We start from the raw sequence: 15,714 nt of genomic DNA on the forward strand, positions 1-15,714 counted from the left end.
CATCTCTGATACAAATGTAAAACTTCTTAAATACTAGCTGTTCTACTTCTTCATGTATTTAGTTCATGTAAACTTCCAATGCTTGTGAGTTTTTTACATTTCTTCTATTAAAAGCATTTTATTTTGAGAGTACATACAATTTTTATTAATTAAAGCTATATTTTATTCCCTGTGTGAGTATGTAAAAGAGTATCTCTTTTTGGTTGGTTGTGTACTACTTCAATTTGTTTACCTAAGTTTTTTTAAGTAAATGGAAATGCATGGGAGATTGTACATTTTTGGGAGTCTAACTAATTAATAGGAGTTTAACTTTGGTCACTAACATTCATTGGAACAAAAACCTCAAATCATCTTTAAAATTTGTATATTAAAACCATTATTAGTTGGTTAATTTTGTTAGCTACTTATAGAATATCGGTTTATTTACTAAATTCCTTATTTAACAATATATAAGTTCTGATATATTGCTATTGGACTGTTTTGCAGTTTTTTTTAATAATTAGTTTTTTTACTTATAAGAAGAATAGTAGCTTTCAACACTAGGAGCGAAAATGGCTCTTTTGGTACACAATAGTGTTTTACAAGTGAGGCGCAGCCAAGCTTGGAAATATGATTAAGTACCAAAAAGACACTTTTCGCTCTGAGTGATGAACAACTATTTTCATCATACTGTACAGTGTAATAATAAAAGTAATAAAACTACTGTTCATCATACCTTCTAATTGTTACAAAATTAGACCATACAATTTGAGGTCATACATATTTGTCATCAATGTTTGCTTTTTTGTTGTTTACAAACACAACTTTAAAATCGTGTAATTAGCAGCGTTTCCATAATGTAATAATAAAATTGTGAGGTTATTGAACCAAAAAATCTACCATGTTTTTTCTGTTCCCTATTTGTTACCCGAAAACAATTGTTTTTCGAACGATTTAGAGAACAAAACACTGATGTTTTCTGGACAGAATGATGAAAAATAATTGATAACATTCAATAATCATAAAGTTTTCCTTTGACGTATAGTCTTGTTGTGTCCATACTGCATAGCCTTGCCTTAATAATAAATCAATCTAAATAACATAAATTGGTGACTAACACAGAATAAATGTAACCATAATAAAATTAACATTCAGCAAACCTTATAACCTTTTTATCATCTGGTATTTATTAAAACTATTTAACTGTGTTCCCCAGAGCTATAATAACATTTTACATTAATAATTGTAATTTGTGAGTGTTATACTAACCATGCTTCTATTTTAGGGTACTGATGGAATACCCGGTACAGAGGTATTGTAATTAATTACATTGCATTTTGTGCATGTTACTACAGTAGCGAGCTTTCTTGTGAATGCATAAGCAATTAATATTTTGGAATCAATACAAACCTTTATTTAAAAAAATTATTGTGGGGGGTAAAATAATTCCTGTTTAGTATCCTAATTAATTTGAATTAAAACAACCCTTATGCATGTTCTATTACTAATAAAAAATGTATTATCAACACTTTTACAAACTTTTTTTCTATTTACCCTATTTCCCACACAACATTATTTGGCAAAGGTCACACAATCAACAACTAGTGTAAATTGTGTTTATTTGAATATGGAAATTTAGACTTACATTTGCATGATTCTCGCTTGTTGGCTGTTACAATAAACATTATAGTGTTATTGTTTACTGTCTACCTTGTTGAGTGTTCTTTTTATTTTGTTGTATATAATAACATTAAATACATAAGTTGTTTTGTTATTTAATTTCATATTTCAAATTAGGTACTGTATTGTAACATTTTTATCTAAGACAATGTTTCATATATTATCTTTAATATTACTATTGCACCTGTAGCTTACTATATCTAGTTGTAGCTTGATGGTGACTAAGAATCCAAATTGTATGGATAATCTCATTTTATCTTATTTGTTTTTGTCATAATTCTGTCAAATTATCTTGCATAATCTGTCCACTTTATGCATTACTCAAATAAAGCATACATCAATTAATACGTTCATAACTTAGTAAAACTTATTATATTTTTATCAAGATTATTTTTGTAGAATTGATAATTTGCTTTCAAATTGGTTTGAAATTTACAATTCATACCTTTCAAGATGTTTTAGAATACATTTTTCTTCCCATGAAACTAGTTATTATTACTATCACTGTACTATGTTTGTCATGTATTTAAACACCCCCGCCGCAGCAAACCTGCAGACTAAGCGAATTTCCATTTGACTGATTGGATTTACACTGAAATGTCTACTTAAAAATATAACATTTATTCTCTATTTAAATAGAATTAGTTTAACTAGTACTTAGGTTTGCTGCATCAGGGAGGGTAAAACTGTTTTTTTTTTTTTTTTTTGTAAAACGTTAATAGTTAGTAAGAAATAAAAACATTTTCCAAACGTGATCAAAATATGTTCATAAACAAGCAAACTACAACAATTTACTTATTCTCCATAAGAATAACATGGGAATTTTAAATTTACAATTTTTTTGAATTTTCTCCGTAACCATTAGGCGCATAATAACGCTTCAATATACTAAATTATTTGTTTTTTAAGCTCTACAAAATGGTTTGGAAAGAAATTGCTAAATTTTATGTTTTTTGGGTCAAAAATGGAAAAAACCGATTTTTACCCCATAAAACCCCCCGTAAACCCCCGTTCCCATGGTCCGATCATGCTGGATCGCGAACTCGTTCGAATAAACGTAGGTTTACACGTTTGTACCAAATGTCATTAAAATCGGATCATTTTTGCTCGAGTTATCGTGCTAACGGACACATATATATATATATATATATATATTAGATATATATATATGAATTTGAACGGATGGTGTTTTTGGCCTCTAGGGACCTCAAAATGAAAAAAAAAATCGGTCCCGCGTCCAGGTCTTACCATGAGTACTACGGTAATAGCTTATTCCCTATATGGGAAATTCGCTAAAAAAGAACTAGGGAAGGAGGAAACAATGTTTAGATAAAACTGTTTATATCAGAGAAGTAAAATGTACTTGTAAGGTTATAGAGTAGAAGGCACAAAACATTGTTCTTACAGTTTGTTGATTTGTGTAAAAAAGGCTTATATTTTTTAATATTTTTACTCAATAATTTGGCTTTAAAAAAGTATATATGATACAATTTCTCACCCTCACTTTCTATCAATACGGAAGGTTACTGTTGGTTAACTCGAGTTATGGTATTTAAATACATTCTGTTTAATATTCGCTTTACATTTAGTATTACAAAACCTAAAGTTTCCTCAAAATATGATGTATAATTTAAGTTTAGAATCTAAAAATATGTAAATTTAAATTTTATCTCAATGCCTTTTATCCAGGATTTTTTTTCAATTTGACTATACACTGTTGACTCTACTTGATAGTGACTAGACATACAATCTATGTATGGAGATGGACCTGCTGTAAACAATCTTTTTCACTTAAAAGGACAAAAGTGTAAGAGCTTTTCATTGTGTGTGTTACTATTTTATACTACAATGGTTCATTTAGACATTTTACATAAAAATATATATATTCTGTAGCTTACAATAAGTTATCCTCCAGTTTGATGCAACTAGGTTGATGGTGTGTAAAGTAGTATATTTCATCACTATTGTACACCCGTAAAGAAGTGACTCTTTTCCACCCGAGCTCAAGTTTTACGATCAATGTGAAGCCAAGGTGGATGAGCGAGGGTTGAAAAGACACTTTCCCCTATGGTTATACATATTTTCTGTCATATTGCATCATATTATTGGCTCAATTTAATTTTTTTATTACTGTATTATGGAAACTGTATTTGGAAACTATTAAGAATTGTTTGAATAAAAAAAGTAGGCAGTTTTTATATTATGATCAGCGGTATTTTCTTTTAAAGTCAGGTATTGTGTAGGTATCTTACACTATAAACTAAACTGTATTTTATTATTCAATATCACAGATTAGATTATTATTGAAAAAATGTCTTTTCATAGGAGTAGTGTTTATATTATACAATTATCACTGAGAGAATTTCTAATGTGTAAAAGAATATACTGCTAGGCTACAATATGTATTAACAATTTATAAGTAGTATGAATATTGTATACTATAGTATGTGTGTTTCTGTACTATTTACTTTAATTTCTACATTTTTAATCCTGCCATTACTAACAAATTAAGATGACTTTATTGCATCAAAAGTATTTCCCTGAGTGATTTGCTAACACTATGTTTTATTATTTCTTGAAATTATGCTGTTACATACTATCTGTTTGTATTTTTTTCAAATCTTTTGCTATGCAAGGCATGTCGAATGTTCATCTTTCTTGAATCTTTGTCACATATCATAACAAACTAAGACTTTATCCAACAAACTTTTTGAAGATTTGTATTTGAATGCAATTTCTATAGAATTATTCAGTTTTTTCATTCCATAATTTGTAAGAGTTTTTAACATGAATATTTTTTTAAATGGTGGGTTGGTTAATAATTAATTGAATTTTAAAAGTTTGTGTTTAATGGTTTTACTGGTAAAAAGTAATATTATCATAATTAGATGCCTATAGCTACGTTTATCTAATTAAAATATTTGTTTTCTTACATACACATCTTTCTCAAAAGCACATTTTAAAAGTATTGCCTTAGAGGAATTTTTACCAGAAATAAATTCTATTAAGTGAATTTCAAAACCAGAAAAGTAGTCACAAAAGCTGCATCCCCTTTTCTTTGCAATTAAACTCTTGATTGTTATGTTTAACTAATCATTTTCAAATTTCAGGGACCTAAGGGAGACAAAGGCACAAAAGGTGAAGCGGTAAGTACCTAAGTCAAACTTCAATAATTATGTTTTGCTAATAAAATGTACGAATATTTTTATAAATCTGCACTTTTTATTTTATATTTTGTTCATAACCGCACTAAAATGCACAAACTATTACAGAAAGCTCGGTTTTGTAACACTGCATTAAAAATTCACCCGCATGATTATTCACGAGTTGGAGAATTAAATTAGTCCATGTAATCTTTTTGTGGTCAATCTTGGTTTCAAAATAAATTGATGTACATTACAGTATTAATTTACAAAGTTTATCAACTATCACAATATAAACCAAGTTTTATTCCTATGGTAGGCTACATAATATTTCTAAAATGTTTTGCATGTTTTGTATTATGTTGATTAATATTATAAACTACATTGGTAATCTAAACCATCAGGTCTTAAAAGCTATATGATTGTAACTTACCAAGAAAATGTTTGGCCAGTAAATCTTTCGGTATCTTGGATTAAAAATTGGTTTCATGATTTATTTTTGTTGCCGTACAGTTAATTTTTAATATTCGGTGGTTACTGTTAATACTGTTCAATGAAATGGCAACCATACATAGTAGGTATTTTAAGCCAAGTATGAATGAAGATGAGTGTAGGATGAGTGGTGCGATCTTGTAGCCTTGTTAGTGACTAAGGCCGACATTCCTTAGACATAGCTGTTAATTAATAGCCCATACAGCTAATGGCAACTAAGGGACCTACAGTTAATAGCTTCGGGCAGCAAATTTTGGGGGGCGGTAAAATTGAGGTTGCTATATAATTTGTTTTGTAGAAAATTACTTTTTTTAAACAGCAAATTATTTTTAAAACTAATGATTCGTCATGCTTGTAAGTAACGATTATGATGTCCCCATTATAACGCGAATAGTTTAAGATTTTTCTACGTTCGTAGGTGACGATAATGTTGTTCTCCTGATGGCAGGAGATGTTCACAATTTTGCTGCGATGGTAGGTGACTATAATGATCACTATAATGGTAGGGTCCCCAATAGCAGCAGATGTTAATAATTTGACTGAGTAATTTCTGCAGGACCCGGCCGGGCATAGATGACCAGGCCGGCCTGAGCAAGCGTCTGGCGGCCGGTCCTCGGTGATCGGCCCGCACTCAACATGACTTTTTTTTTAGACAGCTCTATATGATCACTGCAGTTTAATAAACACATATTACAGAATATCTTTGATTTGTTCTCTTAACAATATTGTACTAGGTACAGGTTTAAGGGTTTAATAATAATATACCAATTTTTAATACTATTACATTTTTAATAACGAAGCAAAAATATTATCAAACGTTAAGGCCATTTTCATAAAAAGTTTGGGTTCCTCATGTTAAGACTTAGTGTAAATTGTCATTGGCAAATCCGCTTTTGTGTGGTGAAAGGGCGGCAAATTTAGGACTAATCCCCCCCCACCGTAGAATAGCTTTGGTCCTGCATCAGGCTACAAATTCAAAATGACCGTTACAACAAAGTTTAAAAAAGCACTGGCCTTAACACATTGAAAATAAATTAATATGTTTTTACTGTTTGGACTCTGCCTGTTTTACTCATTCAGGTCCAACTAAATGTTTGTCTTCCCTGGATTAACTGACTAACCTTTTTCTCCCCCAGGGTCCCATCGGAAAGCGAGGGAGAAAGGGCGATAAGGGAGACAAAGGTGACCAGGGAGTTCCCGGACTGGACGCTCCTTGTCCCATCGGCCCCGATGGACTACCACTACCAGGCTGCGGCTGGAGACCACCCAAGGTTGGTAGCACTAGCAGTGGCAGTACCAACCATAACCAAATGTAGATAGCCTCAGTGGCAGTACCAACTACAGAGTACAAAATGTAGATAGACTCATCAGTAACAAAAAGTTCTAATTGCTCACATCAAGTCTGAAATGGTTGATTTTGTTACTTAAATTTGGTCTTACTATTTTCGAGTAACAAGAGGGAAATAAATGGTAAAGAGATTTAAAAAATTGTGCTTTCAAGATATTACTTTACTATTTGAACTTTCAAATTTGATTTCAATAGTAATGCTTTTTAGAGATTGAAATACAGATTATTCATAATTTCTGCATAATTTTACACATTCAAAATTGAGTCCAAAATATGACTTTGATCAGTTTGCTGTGACTTTGTTCACTAGCACATGTGAAAAATTACATAGTATTCTATATATGACGAAAATCTAATTAATCAATTTCGGCGCAACTTTTGAAGAACTAGTGAAGAAAAATCAACAATTCTAGTAAAATATCTGTACAATATTTTCAACAATGTTTAAAAGCCACCCAATCTTTCAAGATTAACTATATACATACAAAAGTTATACTTCGACCTAATAAGGTCAACTTTTCAGATGTATGGAAGATATTAGATAGATAAAAATGGTAACAAGTGGACAAAATGCTTTTGGTCACTGTCATATCATTTAGCACAGATACTAACTAGATCACTCAGCGATTTGTACAGTTCATCGCTTTAAGCTTTAATATACATTTGTTGGCAATTAACATTCTTGCCTCCTCTATTGACATTTGGAACTTAAACAACTCAAACTTAATTTGGAACAACTTTAGCTGAATTACACAGCCCAGTTGTATCCACTTCTTTTTCAAGTTCTGGAGGTGTGGTAAGGTCAAATATAAACCTATTAGTGAAATTACATGAAATTGATGTTTTTCAAGTATGGGAAACTGTTTTGAAATAAATCTCCGTGAATTAGTCAGTAAATAATTTTTTTTTTATTTATGTTTGTAAATAGTTTTGAAACTGAGTGGTTATTTTAAAATAAAATGTATGTTACTGATCAAAACAATAACTTTAAAAGGTGTTCAACCATTTGGTGTGTTGCTAGCCTATTGGTTAGCGTTTTGGACTTTGGTGCAAGAGGAAAGGTTGGATCACTGGCGTTCCAAAAAATTGAGGTGCTTGGACCACTTTTGCCTTAAAGCATTTTTGGTTCTTCTTTACAAAATACAAAATTTGTCGCATAAACTATAAAAAACTAGTAATAATTAACTATCGTATACCACAATAGAGGAGGCAAGATGAGTAGTGAGTGGGTGTGGTGTGGTGAGTGTGTGAATGAGTGGTAAGTGTTACTAACAAGCATGTGTGTGTGCGGGGGCAGGAGTTGAGTGAACACACGACTCCGTCCTCCATGTCTATTACCCCCGAGCCCCCGGCGGAGGACTATGATGATGGTGGGGATGATGAATATGAGGAGTATCCTGACCCCAACACTAACAACTACCAGCCCACCAAATAACAGGTAAACCATACGTCTCAAATACCGATCATGGGAGATAAAAAATCAGTGTAGATAATTAGTTATTCAAATGTTACTTTTGGATGTTAAAAGGGGGTTTTGTAGTTTTTTATTCCATCTGTTTTTGTATGCATCTCACCAAAAAATGAAGGCATCAGAAGGCGTTATTGTATGGAGTGATATTTTATAGTCTTTTTACAAGACAGTGCTACCATATAAATCACTGGTTTTTACAATTAGGGGGCCAACTGGACTTTTATATATAAAAGGTTATACACAATAACAATGCACTGTAGTAACAGAGTAGGCCAGCTATGGAAAGTATTCTGATCCATCTCTGTATATAAATGCAGTGGCAGTTCTAACCCCCCCCCCCCCCCCCCCTAAGAAAGAAGAGGAGTATAGGGGCCCTCCTAGACCTTGTATGTCCTCAAAGAAGGTTGTATGATATCGCAGTGTAATATACCCATACTTGTAGTCCCCTAGTATCACATGCTGTTAAAGCTGGGCGCTAAACAAAAGCACACACTAATACACTTTTGTAACTAAAGAACTCAACTTCCTTTGTATTTTTTGTAAATTATTATAGTTGTAACCTTTCATGTTCCTCTTAAAAATAGCACTGTGATTAATCCTCCATTTGGCACTACTTACTTCTTACTTTCCCTGTCCGGAAATCAGACTTCGCTTTTCCAAAAATTAGCTACCGATGGCTTTATCATTCGCTTGTAAAAGATCATCCAATGTGCAAGACTGGTCTAGGCGTGGACAGATCAGCAGATGGCCAGGATCCTGAACAGCACCACACGCGCACAAGATGTTTTCTTCTACTGGTTAGAGACCCCATTCCTGCATGTTTGTCTTGCATTTTGGTACCTCGACCCTGATTCGATTTAGGGTCTTCCACACCGTATAATGAAGGCCTCCACCAAGAGCCAGTTCCTCCCTGGCTGGTATGGGAGGGTTAGTCAACGTGACCTCCCACCTTGTCACCCGATTGCTTGAGAGTGATCCATCCAGGACTCGTGTCCGTGATAAAAAGCTCTTTCTGGACCGAAGCCGTCGCTCTGCAGGTTGGTGGCCGTGTAATGGGTGACGAGGGTCTGTCTCTTGCTTAGTCCTTTCTGCGTCGGCAGCGACATTACGTCGGATTGATGGAGGGGCGATCCCTACGATAGGATAGAGTTTGTGTATGTGTACTGGGGTTGGTTTCAAACACCCAGTTACAATCCAAGCCATGTCATTGACTGCAATGTCAACCTTTTTTGCATGTGACAATGCATTCCATACTGGTGCAGCGTACTCCGCAGCCGACGCATTGAGCGCTAAAGCTGAGGTTCTGAGGAGAGGGTTAGCACCCCAGCATCTGCTGGTGAGCTTCCTGATGATATTATTCCTCGCTGAGACTTTACCTCTTGTCGCAATACAATGCGCCTTAAATGTCAGTGTGCGGTCTAGTATGACACCAAGATATTTGGGTGTAGGACAATGCTGAAGACGGTCTCCCCGCCACCTCACATTCAACTCACGGTCTGCTTCTCTATTTTTTAGGTGAAAGGCACAAACTTGGGTGCCTGGCACTGGCAAACGACTAATGAATGACTAGTTTCTCTACTGGCAATTAAATAGTCGGATCACTAGTTGTTTGAGCATCAATTTGTTTAACTTCTAAGTTTCAACAGAAAAAATCACTGTATTAGATATTGCTTTATATCATTTTATACAGGAGATTCTAACGTTTATTTTTATATATAGTTTGTTTGGTTACCGTGATGTAACAGTATTTTGAAAGTTGAGAATAAAAACCTAGAATGATGCAACTGTGTGTTTAGCATGGTGTGACATAACATTCTATAACATTTTTACATACAAATAATAATAAATATGACTTGTTTACTTTTTTCACCTAAAGAACCATTTTCAAAAAGTTTTGCATATCGTGGATTTCTAATTAAAAAATATTTAGTATTTTTCCCAAGCCTCTACCTTAGAAACATTTTACAGGCCCATTTACTTTTTTGTTTGTACTTACATGTAAAGAGTTCTATACAATTTCTTGGGATCTGACAATGGTTTAAATGTGTTCCCTCCTGAAAAATTAAATATATAATAGTAAACACTTCTGTATGGTAGAACACCATTTTACAACTTTAAAGTAACCTATGTAATGTACAATGTGCATACAGTAAAAATTATGGCCTGCCAGTACAGAGATTTGTAGCTGCCAGATGCAGGGTTAATGGGTGTTGGGATATTTTGGGTGTTTGGTGTGACAGCGAATTTCCCTATAGGGAAGTAGCTATTACCGTAGGTGGCACGGTATGACATGGATCCGGGACCGATTTACTTTTTCATTTTGATGTCCCAGAGACAAAAAACACGATTAGTTCAAATTTTTATATATGTATATCAATGAAAGTTAGTGAAGTTAGTGAAACTAATAAATTGTGTTTTTTAGTATAATATTAATAGCTTAGAAGAAAATAATTAAATTTGCCAAGTTTTATGAAAATATATCCATAAACAATCAAACTACAAAATTTTACAATATTCTCCTTAAGAATAACATGGGAATTTTGAATTAAATTTTTCCACCAATAACTGTACAAAACCCCTTTGATGTACTAAATTATTTGGTTTTTTAAGCTCTTTAAAAAGGTCTAGAGAGAAATTGGGAAATTTTGTGTTTTTAGGGTCAAAAATGAGAAAAACCAATTCTTTCCCCATAAAACCCTCCGCACACTCATTCAAGTTTATCTCGCCTTACACATTTAAACCAAATTTCATCAAAATCGGACACAAAATTGCTCAAGTTATAGCATTAACGGGACACACATACTTACTCTTCTATCCCTTGCCATTTCTGGATGACAGGAAGATACCAGTCTGAAGATGTCTTTCATTACTTGGTCTTCCAAGTGGTCGTCTACCTTGTAGTACTCCTTGGAATACACTTTTAAAAGTTGAAGTATCTTCTCTCCGCCATGCAAAGCCTGCCCAGCCCATCCGAGATCCGAGCCTTTTGGTCTACTTTTGGAATGTACCTCTTTATCAAGTTTCTGAATCATACAGTACTACTGGGATGGTTATGATATGGTATGACTCGATTTTGGTTTCTACTGACACCCTGCAGCTTACTGGTCAGTTTTCTGGAGACCTACTACACCTGTTGACATTTCCATTACGGATAAAATGTGTACTTTATGCAGTCATACTTATATTCAAACATCTAGAAAAAGATGTATCAACATGTAAACCACTCATATCTTAAAGGATTAAGCACTTATACTTGGACGGATTGCATTTATGACAAAACTTGATTATACGTTTAAAATGTTTAGTTCAAAATTACACAATCTCTTGATATCATAGATCTTTTACGGTAGAAAATAAACTGCATTTTAAAGTAAAATTGTGTGTAGGCAAACTCTGACGATCAATATTTTTGTATACAAACAACTTGTAACATAAACATTTCAATGACAGTTAGAAACCAGCTGTTAGTTAAACCACCACTAAAACGACTTTAACTCGTCCGTCGGCTGCTAGACTTTTTGAAAATTAAAACTTAATTTCTAAAACACTGAAACCCTAAACTAAAATTATGGCTTCGACATTCCCTAGTTCTCAAAATTATCTTTCTTTCAACACAAAAATCATAAAAATCCGTCAAGTGGTTGATTCAGAATCGTGAAATAAAAAAACCCTGTTTCGTTTTAATATACAGGATTTTATATACATAAATATATAAAAGAAATTTACGAATGGTGTTTTTGCCCTCTGGGGACATTAAAATGAAAAAGTATATTTTTCCTGGGCCTAGGTCTTACCGTGCCACCTATGGTAATAGCCACTTCCCTATAGGGAGATTCGCTAAAATGTGAAGGCTTTGTACACATCAAGATATTCTTGTCATTACCTCCTGATTATCATAGCTGAGGAGCAACAAAATGAGGATATTGTATGAAGAATAAAAAAATTTTTTGTCAACTTTAATTGGGTGGTCTGCAAACGGATCTTGTCTGAGATAAAGATAGGTTTTAATTTAACCTTTTTTACCGTTATATTTGAATAGGCAAACCAACTTATATTTTTAATCCAATTTTAACCTCGAGATGGAAAAATATTCATAAAAATATATGGGAGATCTATCATAGGCTTCTGACCGACAAAGTCGTGTGAAAATAATTTAATTAATATGTTTCAGGTCTAAACCAAATGAATGCATTTCGAGATGAATATTTGACAGAGTCTACTGCCATGTACATATACCCACCAGAAACAGATACAGAACTCTAGTGAAGTGATAGTGAAGTGACAGCTAGCTTAGTTAAATGTTTTATTTTTGTACATAATAGAAAAAACATTTTCGTTTTCGTTTTGTTAAGTTTTTATCTACTTGATGTAAATAAGAACAAAACTATATGTAAGTCATAGTTTTTTACCTCATATTAGAAACTTTTTTATACATCATAGTGTCTTGATATTTACATTGAATATTACTTAAATGTTTTACGTACATGTAGACTTTTAGGAGATAAGAAATTAACCAAAGGAGTTAAGGGTTTGAAATGAAAGTTGGAATTGAATTTTTAAACACAAGCTTCATCAATTATCCGGTTACATGCTGATTAATTATTGATTTGGTTCATAGAATATTTAGTCCATGTTCTAACAATACAAAAAGAATTGATTGTTTACTTTGTGATTATAAGAATGTATTACACTGGTTTAGTAATGTAGTTCTTTGTCAATTCAAAATTTCAGCTACATTACCTTTGTTAGTTGAATGTATTGCCTTGTGTTATTACTTTTCGTTTTAGTTTTACATGTATAGTATTTTGTGTGTGTTAAGCATTTGGTAAGAACGCTTTAATTTATTATCAAACTTTTGTATGTATTATCAGTTCCTAATACTCCTCTTTCTTCATAAATACTTGTTTCAAACACTTATTTGGTAGGTACTGTAACTATGTACATACTTTTAAAATAAATAATTACAAGCTAAACAACAAAAATTAATATATTCTATCCAGGCACAAAACAACAAATATAAGAGATTCACTTTTGAAGCCTAATGTCTAAAATATGTAAATCATACTATTAAAAACTGAGTTCAGTACCATCACAAACAACCTATAATGTTTCTTTTATTAAATACTGTATTTTAATTGTATTAATGCTTATTTTTGTATTGGCAAAAATGTTAACAATTGTAGTTTTGTAATGACTGGAGCATGCAAATTCCTTGTGAAGAGTCTTTTAGAATCAATCTTGGATTAAATAGAAACAAGTAAGATCAGTTAACTTTGAATATTTGACAGTAGGATACATTTATTTCATTTGTCTACAGATACGTTAAAGCCAACTTAAATTTTTCTTCCTTAACAATAACTTTCAACACTTACCTTTTATGTACAAAACAACTGTAAACTGTAAACTTTTAGATGATAAAACTGTATATTAAACCTAGTGTAAGAGATGTTAAATGGCGGATTTCCAATAGTTTTTATTTATTTGTACAATAATTTGACTGCTGTTTTTTTCAATCAGTGCCAAATATTAAAACAGTTTTATGAAAATGTCAATAATTAAACATCACATTATATTCTTTACAGACTGTTTTTTTTAGCATTCCTTAAACCCAGTCAGTTAGTGCAGCAGAACCCTGCTAATTCGACCTCTACTAGTCTACGGTCATACGGAGATTGGATAACATGACTGTTTCCCACACTCTCCATACATATTATTTATCCCTCGTGATCAGGGAAACACCATCATTGCCTCCCGTGATCACCGAAACTGTCGTTGTTATCTGCAAGTGGACCAAACTCCAGAACATCTCCTGCGGTAAAGGAAACATTTATCCTCATCTCCCGCAGTAGTGTAAAAATATTGAACAACCCCTGCAATAACAAAATCATCATCATAGTCTCCCGCGATTGTACGTGATCAATAAATGTCAGAGAAGCAATTATTTTGGTCATTAATATGCTCCTCGGATATTCTGAGCATTTTGCTGTTCTGGCCATTTTCCTGGTCCCGTAGGTGCAGTACTACTCCAAACATTTTACTCCAATGAATTTATTAACCCTTTTTGTGACACAGGGTAACTAGGCAATGAAGAACAACAATTAAATCTCTATACTTTATTAATCACCATTACTACATATGCAATTACTTCACAAGGCAAAGTTATGCTTAAAATAATGCTTAGGATTTTTACAATTTATTCTTTAAATTATCCAACAGCACCATGGCTGGGTCTGGGTGAGCTCTCAGATATTTTGAATGGTTGGAAATTATTGAGAGGTTTAGAATTGAGAGAATTATAACATGTTAAAAAACTTGGCTGACTTGACAATGCCCGAGGAAGTACTTAAATCTCAGGAGGTAAGTTTTTTGAAGAAGGTCAGGCAATATTTGACAATGCATTTGATACTTTTAATGACTTTTTTAACAGTAGTGCTAAGTTAGTTTAAGCTTTGAGATGACATTGTACTTACTCATCATCAATGTATGACTATTCTCTATGCACAAATTTGTATATTTATGGAGAAATAAAACTCTTTCTTTCTTTCTAAGTGCTGCCAGCAGGGATCGACAGAAGAATTATCTATCTCTCGGGCTGAAACCCATGAGTCGCAAATCCCCCACTCTTAGATTTACCATAGTCAAAATTTCCTTATTTGGCGAATCCTTGGAATAAAGGCTTTCTATTGGTCGGTCTAATTTTAAGACAGATTTGTACAACCACAGGATGTACTTATCTTTATGTTGGCACGTGGCAACTGATAATAATAACTGGACCCCTGGACACCACTAGTTCCATTTAAACAAAGATCCCGCCTTTGCTTTGAAAGGCTTAGGTTACCCTGGCAGAATCTCCCGCCCCAGCCCCATCATTATTCATATTCACTCTTGCTCATTCACTGGTAGCACGAGCTCCCGGCTTCTATGCTGACCATCGCACACACACATTCACTCGCCAATCACCATTCACAACTGGGGTAGCTTAAGTAAAGACCACTCGCTCCCCTTTTTCTAGGCTCAACACTTCTTTACTCAAATTTACCAACTGGCATTGTACACTATGCACTGTAGTATTTCCCCAGATACCCGGTCCTTCAAAAACTCTACTTATAACGTGCGCACCTAAAACTCCTCTTACGTCTAAATCTACGGATTGAACAAAAAAATATTTCAAGGAAAGCTAAGCTTTGGGATTCAGATGGCGCTTTCAGTTCTGCCCTGACCCTTATCTCACTTACCGGATCCAAAACCAATTTCTCAGAGAGGACCACCTGCCATACTACAATCTCCACTGGGATACGGATTAGGTGTTTCCCCCTCCAATGAATGGCCATCGTCACATAGTAATGGGTCTCCCTCAAACTCAATTTTGTCTTGTCTTAAATCAATAGCTCTTAAGATATCTAAACCCAAAAATCTTCCTTCATATGGTATTTTTAAGTGTCCGAAATGTTACAGGCTAATTTTTGTCCCCCTTACTGATAACTAATACCTAGAATTTCTAAATCGTTTCCTACTACTCCCTTGTAATCCACTAGTGCCACTAGTAGTACTCCACTAGTAATGATGTATTAACATCACACCCTTACTTACACACATTAATT

The 15,714-nt window shown here is 33.4% G+C and overlaps 1 protein-coding gene across 13 annotated transcripts in view; it reads left to right on the top strand.

The window, feature by feature from the left end:
* The window catches only part of LOC128988605 (collagen alpha chain CG42342-like), a 323,334-nt gene extending 309,642 nt beyond the window's left edge, over positions 1 to 13,692 (top strand). For 10 of the 13 annotated variants that reach the window (XM_054410032.1, XM_054410044.1, XM_054410039.1 and 7 more), the window contains 5 exons: positions 1,265 to 1,291; positions 4,770 to 4,805; positions 6,431 to 6,565; positions 7,940 to 8,080; positions 12,285 to 13,692. In XM_054410032.1, the coding sequence (XP_054266007.1) occupies positions 1,265 to 1,291; positions 4,770 to 4,805; positions 6,431 to 6,565; positions 7,940 to 8,077 (336 nt within the window). In that variant the 3' untranslated portion in view covers positions 8,078 to 8,080; positions 12,285 to 13,692. The remainder of the gene's footprint in view (positions 1 to 1,264; positions 1,292 to 4,769; positions 4,806 to 6,430; positions 6,566 to 7,939; positions 8,081 to 12,284) is intronic. The other 3 variants (XM_054410034.1, XM_054410042.1, XM_054410043.1) reach the window with 2 other exon arrangements.
* The last annotated feature ends 2,022 nt before the right edge of the window (positions 13,693 to 15,714 follow it).

Source organism: Macrosteles quadrilineatus, unplaced genomic scaffold, assembly GCF_028750875.1.
Source record: "Macrosteles quadrilineatus isolate MER2022 unplaced genomic scaffold, UCM_ALF_1.0 Scaffold_3__2_contigs__length_128488019, whole genome shotgun sequence".
In the NCBI taxonomy this organism is placed as follows: Eukaryota; Metazoa; Arthropoda; class Insecta; order Hemiptera; family Cicadellidae; genus Macrosteles; species Macrosteles quadrilineatus.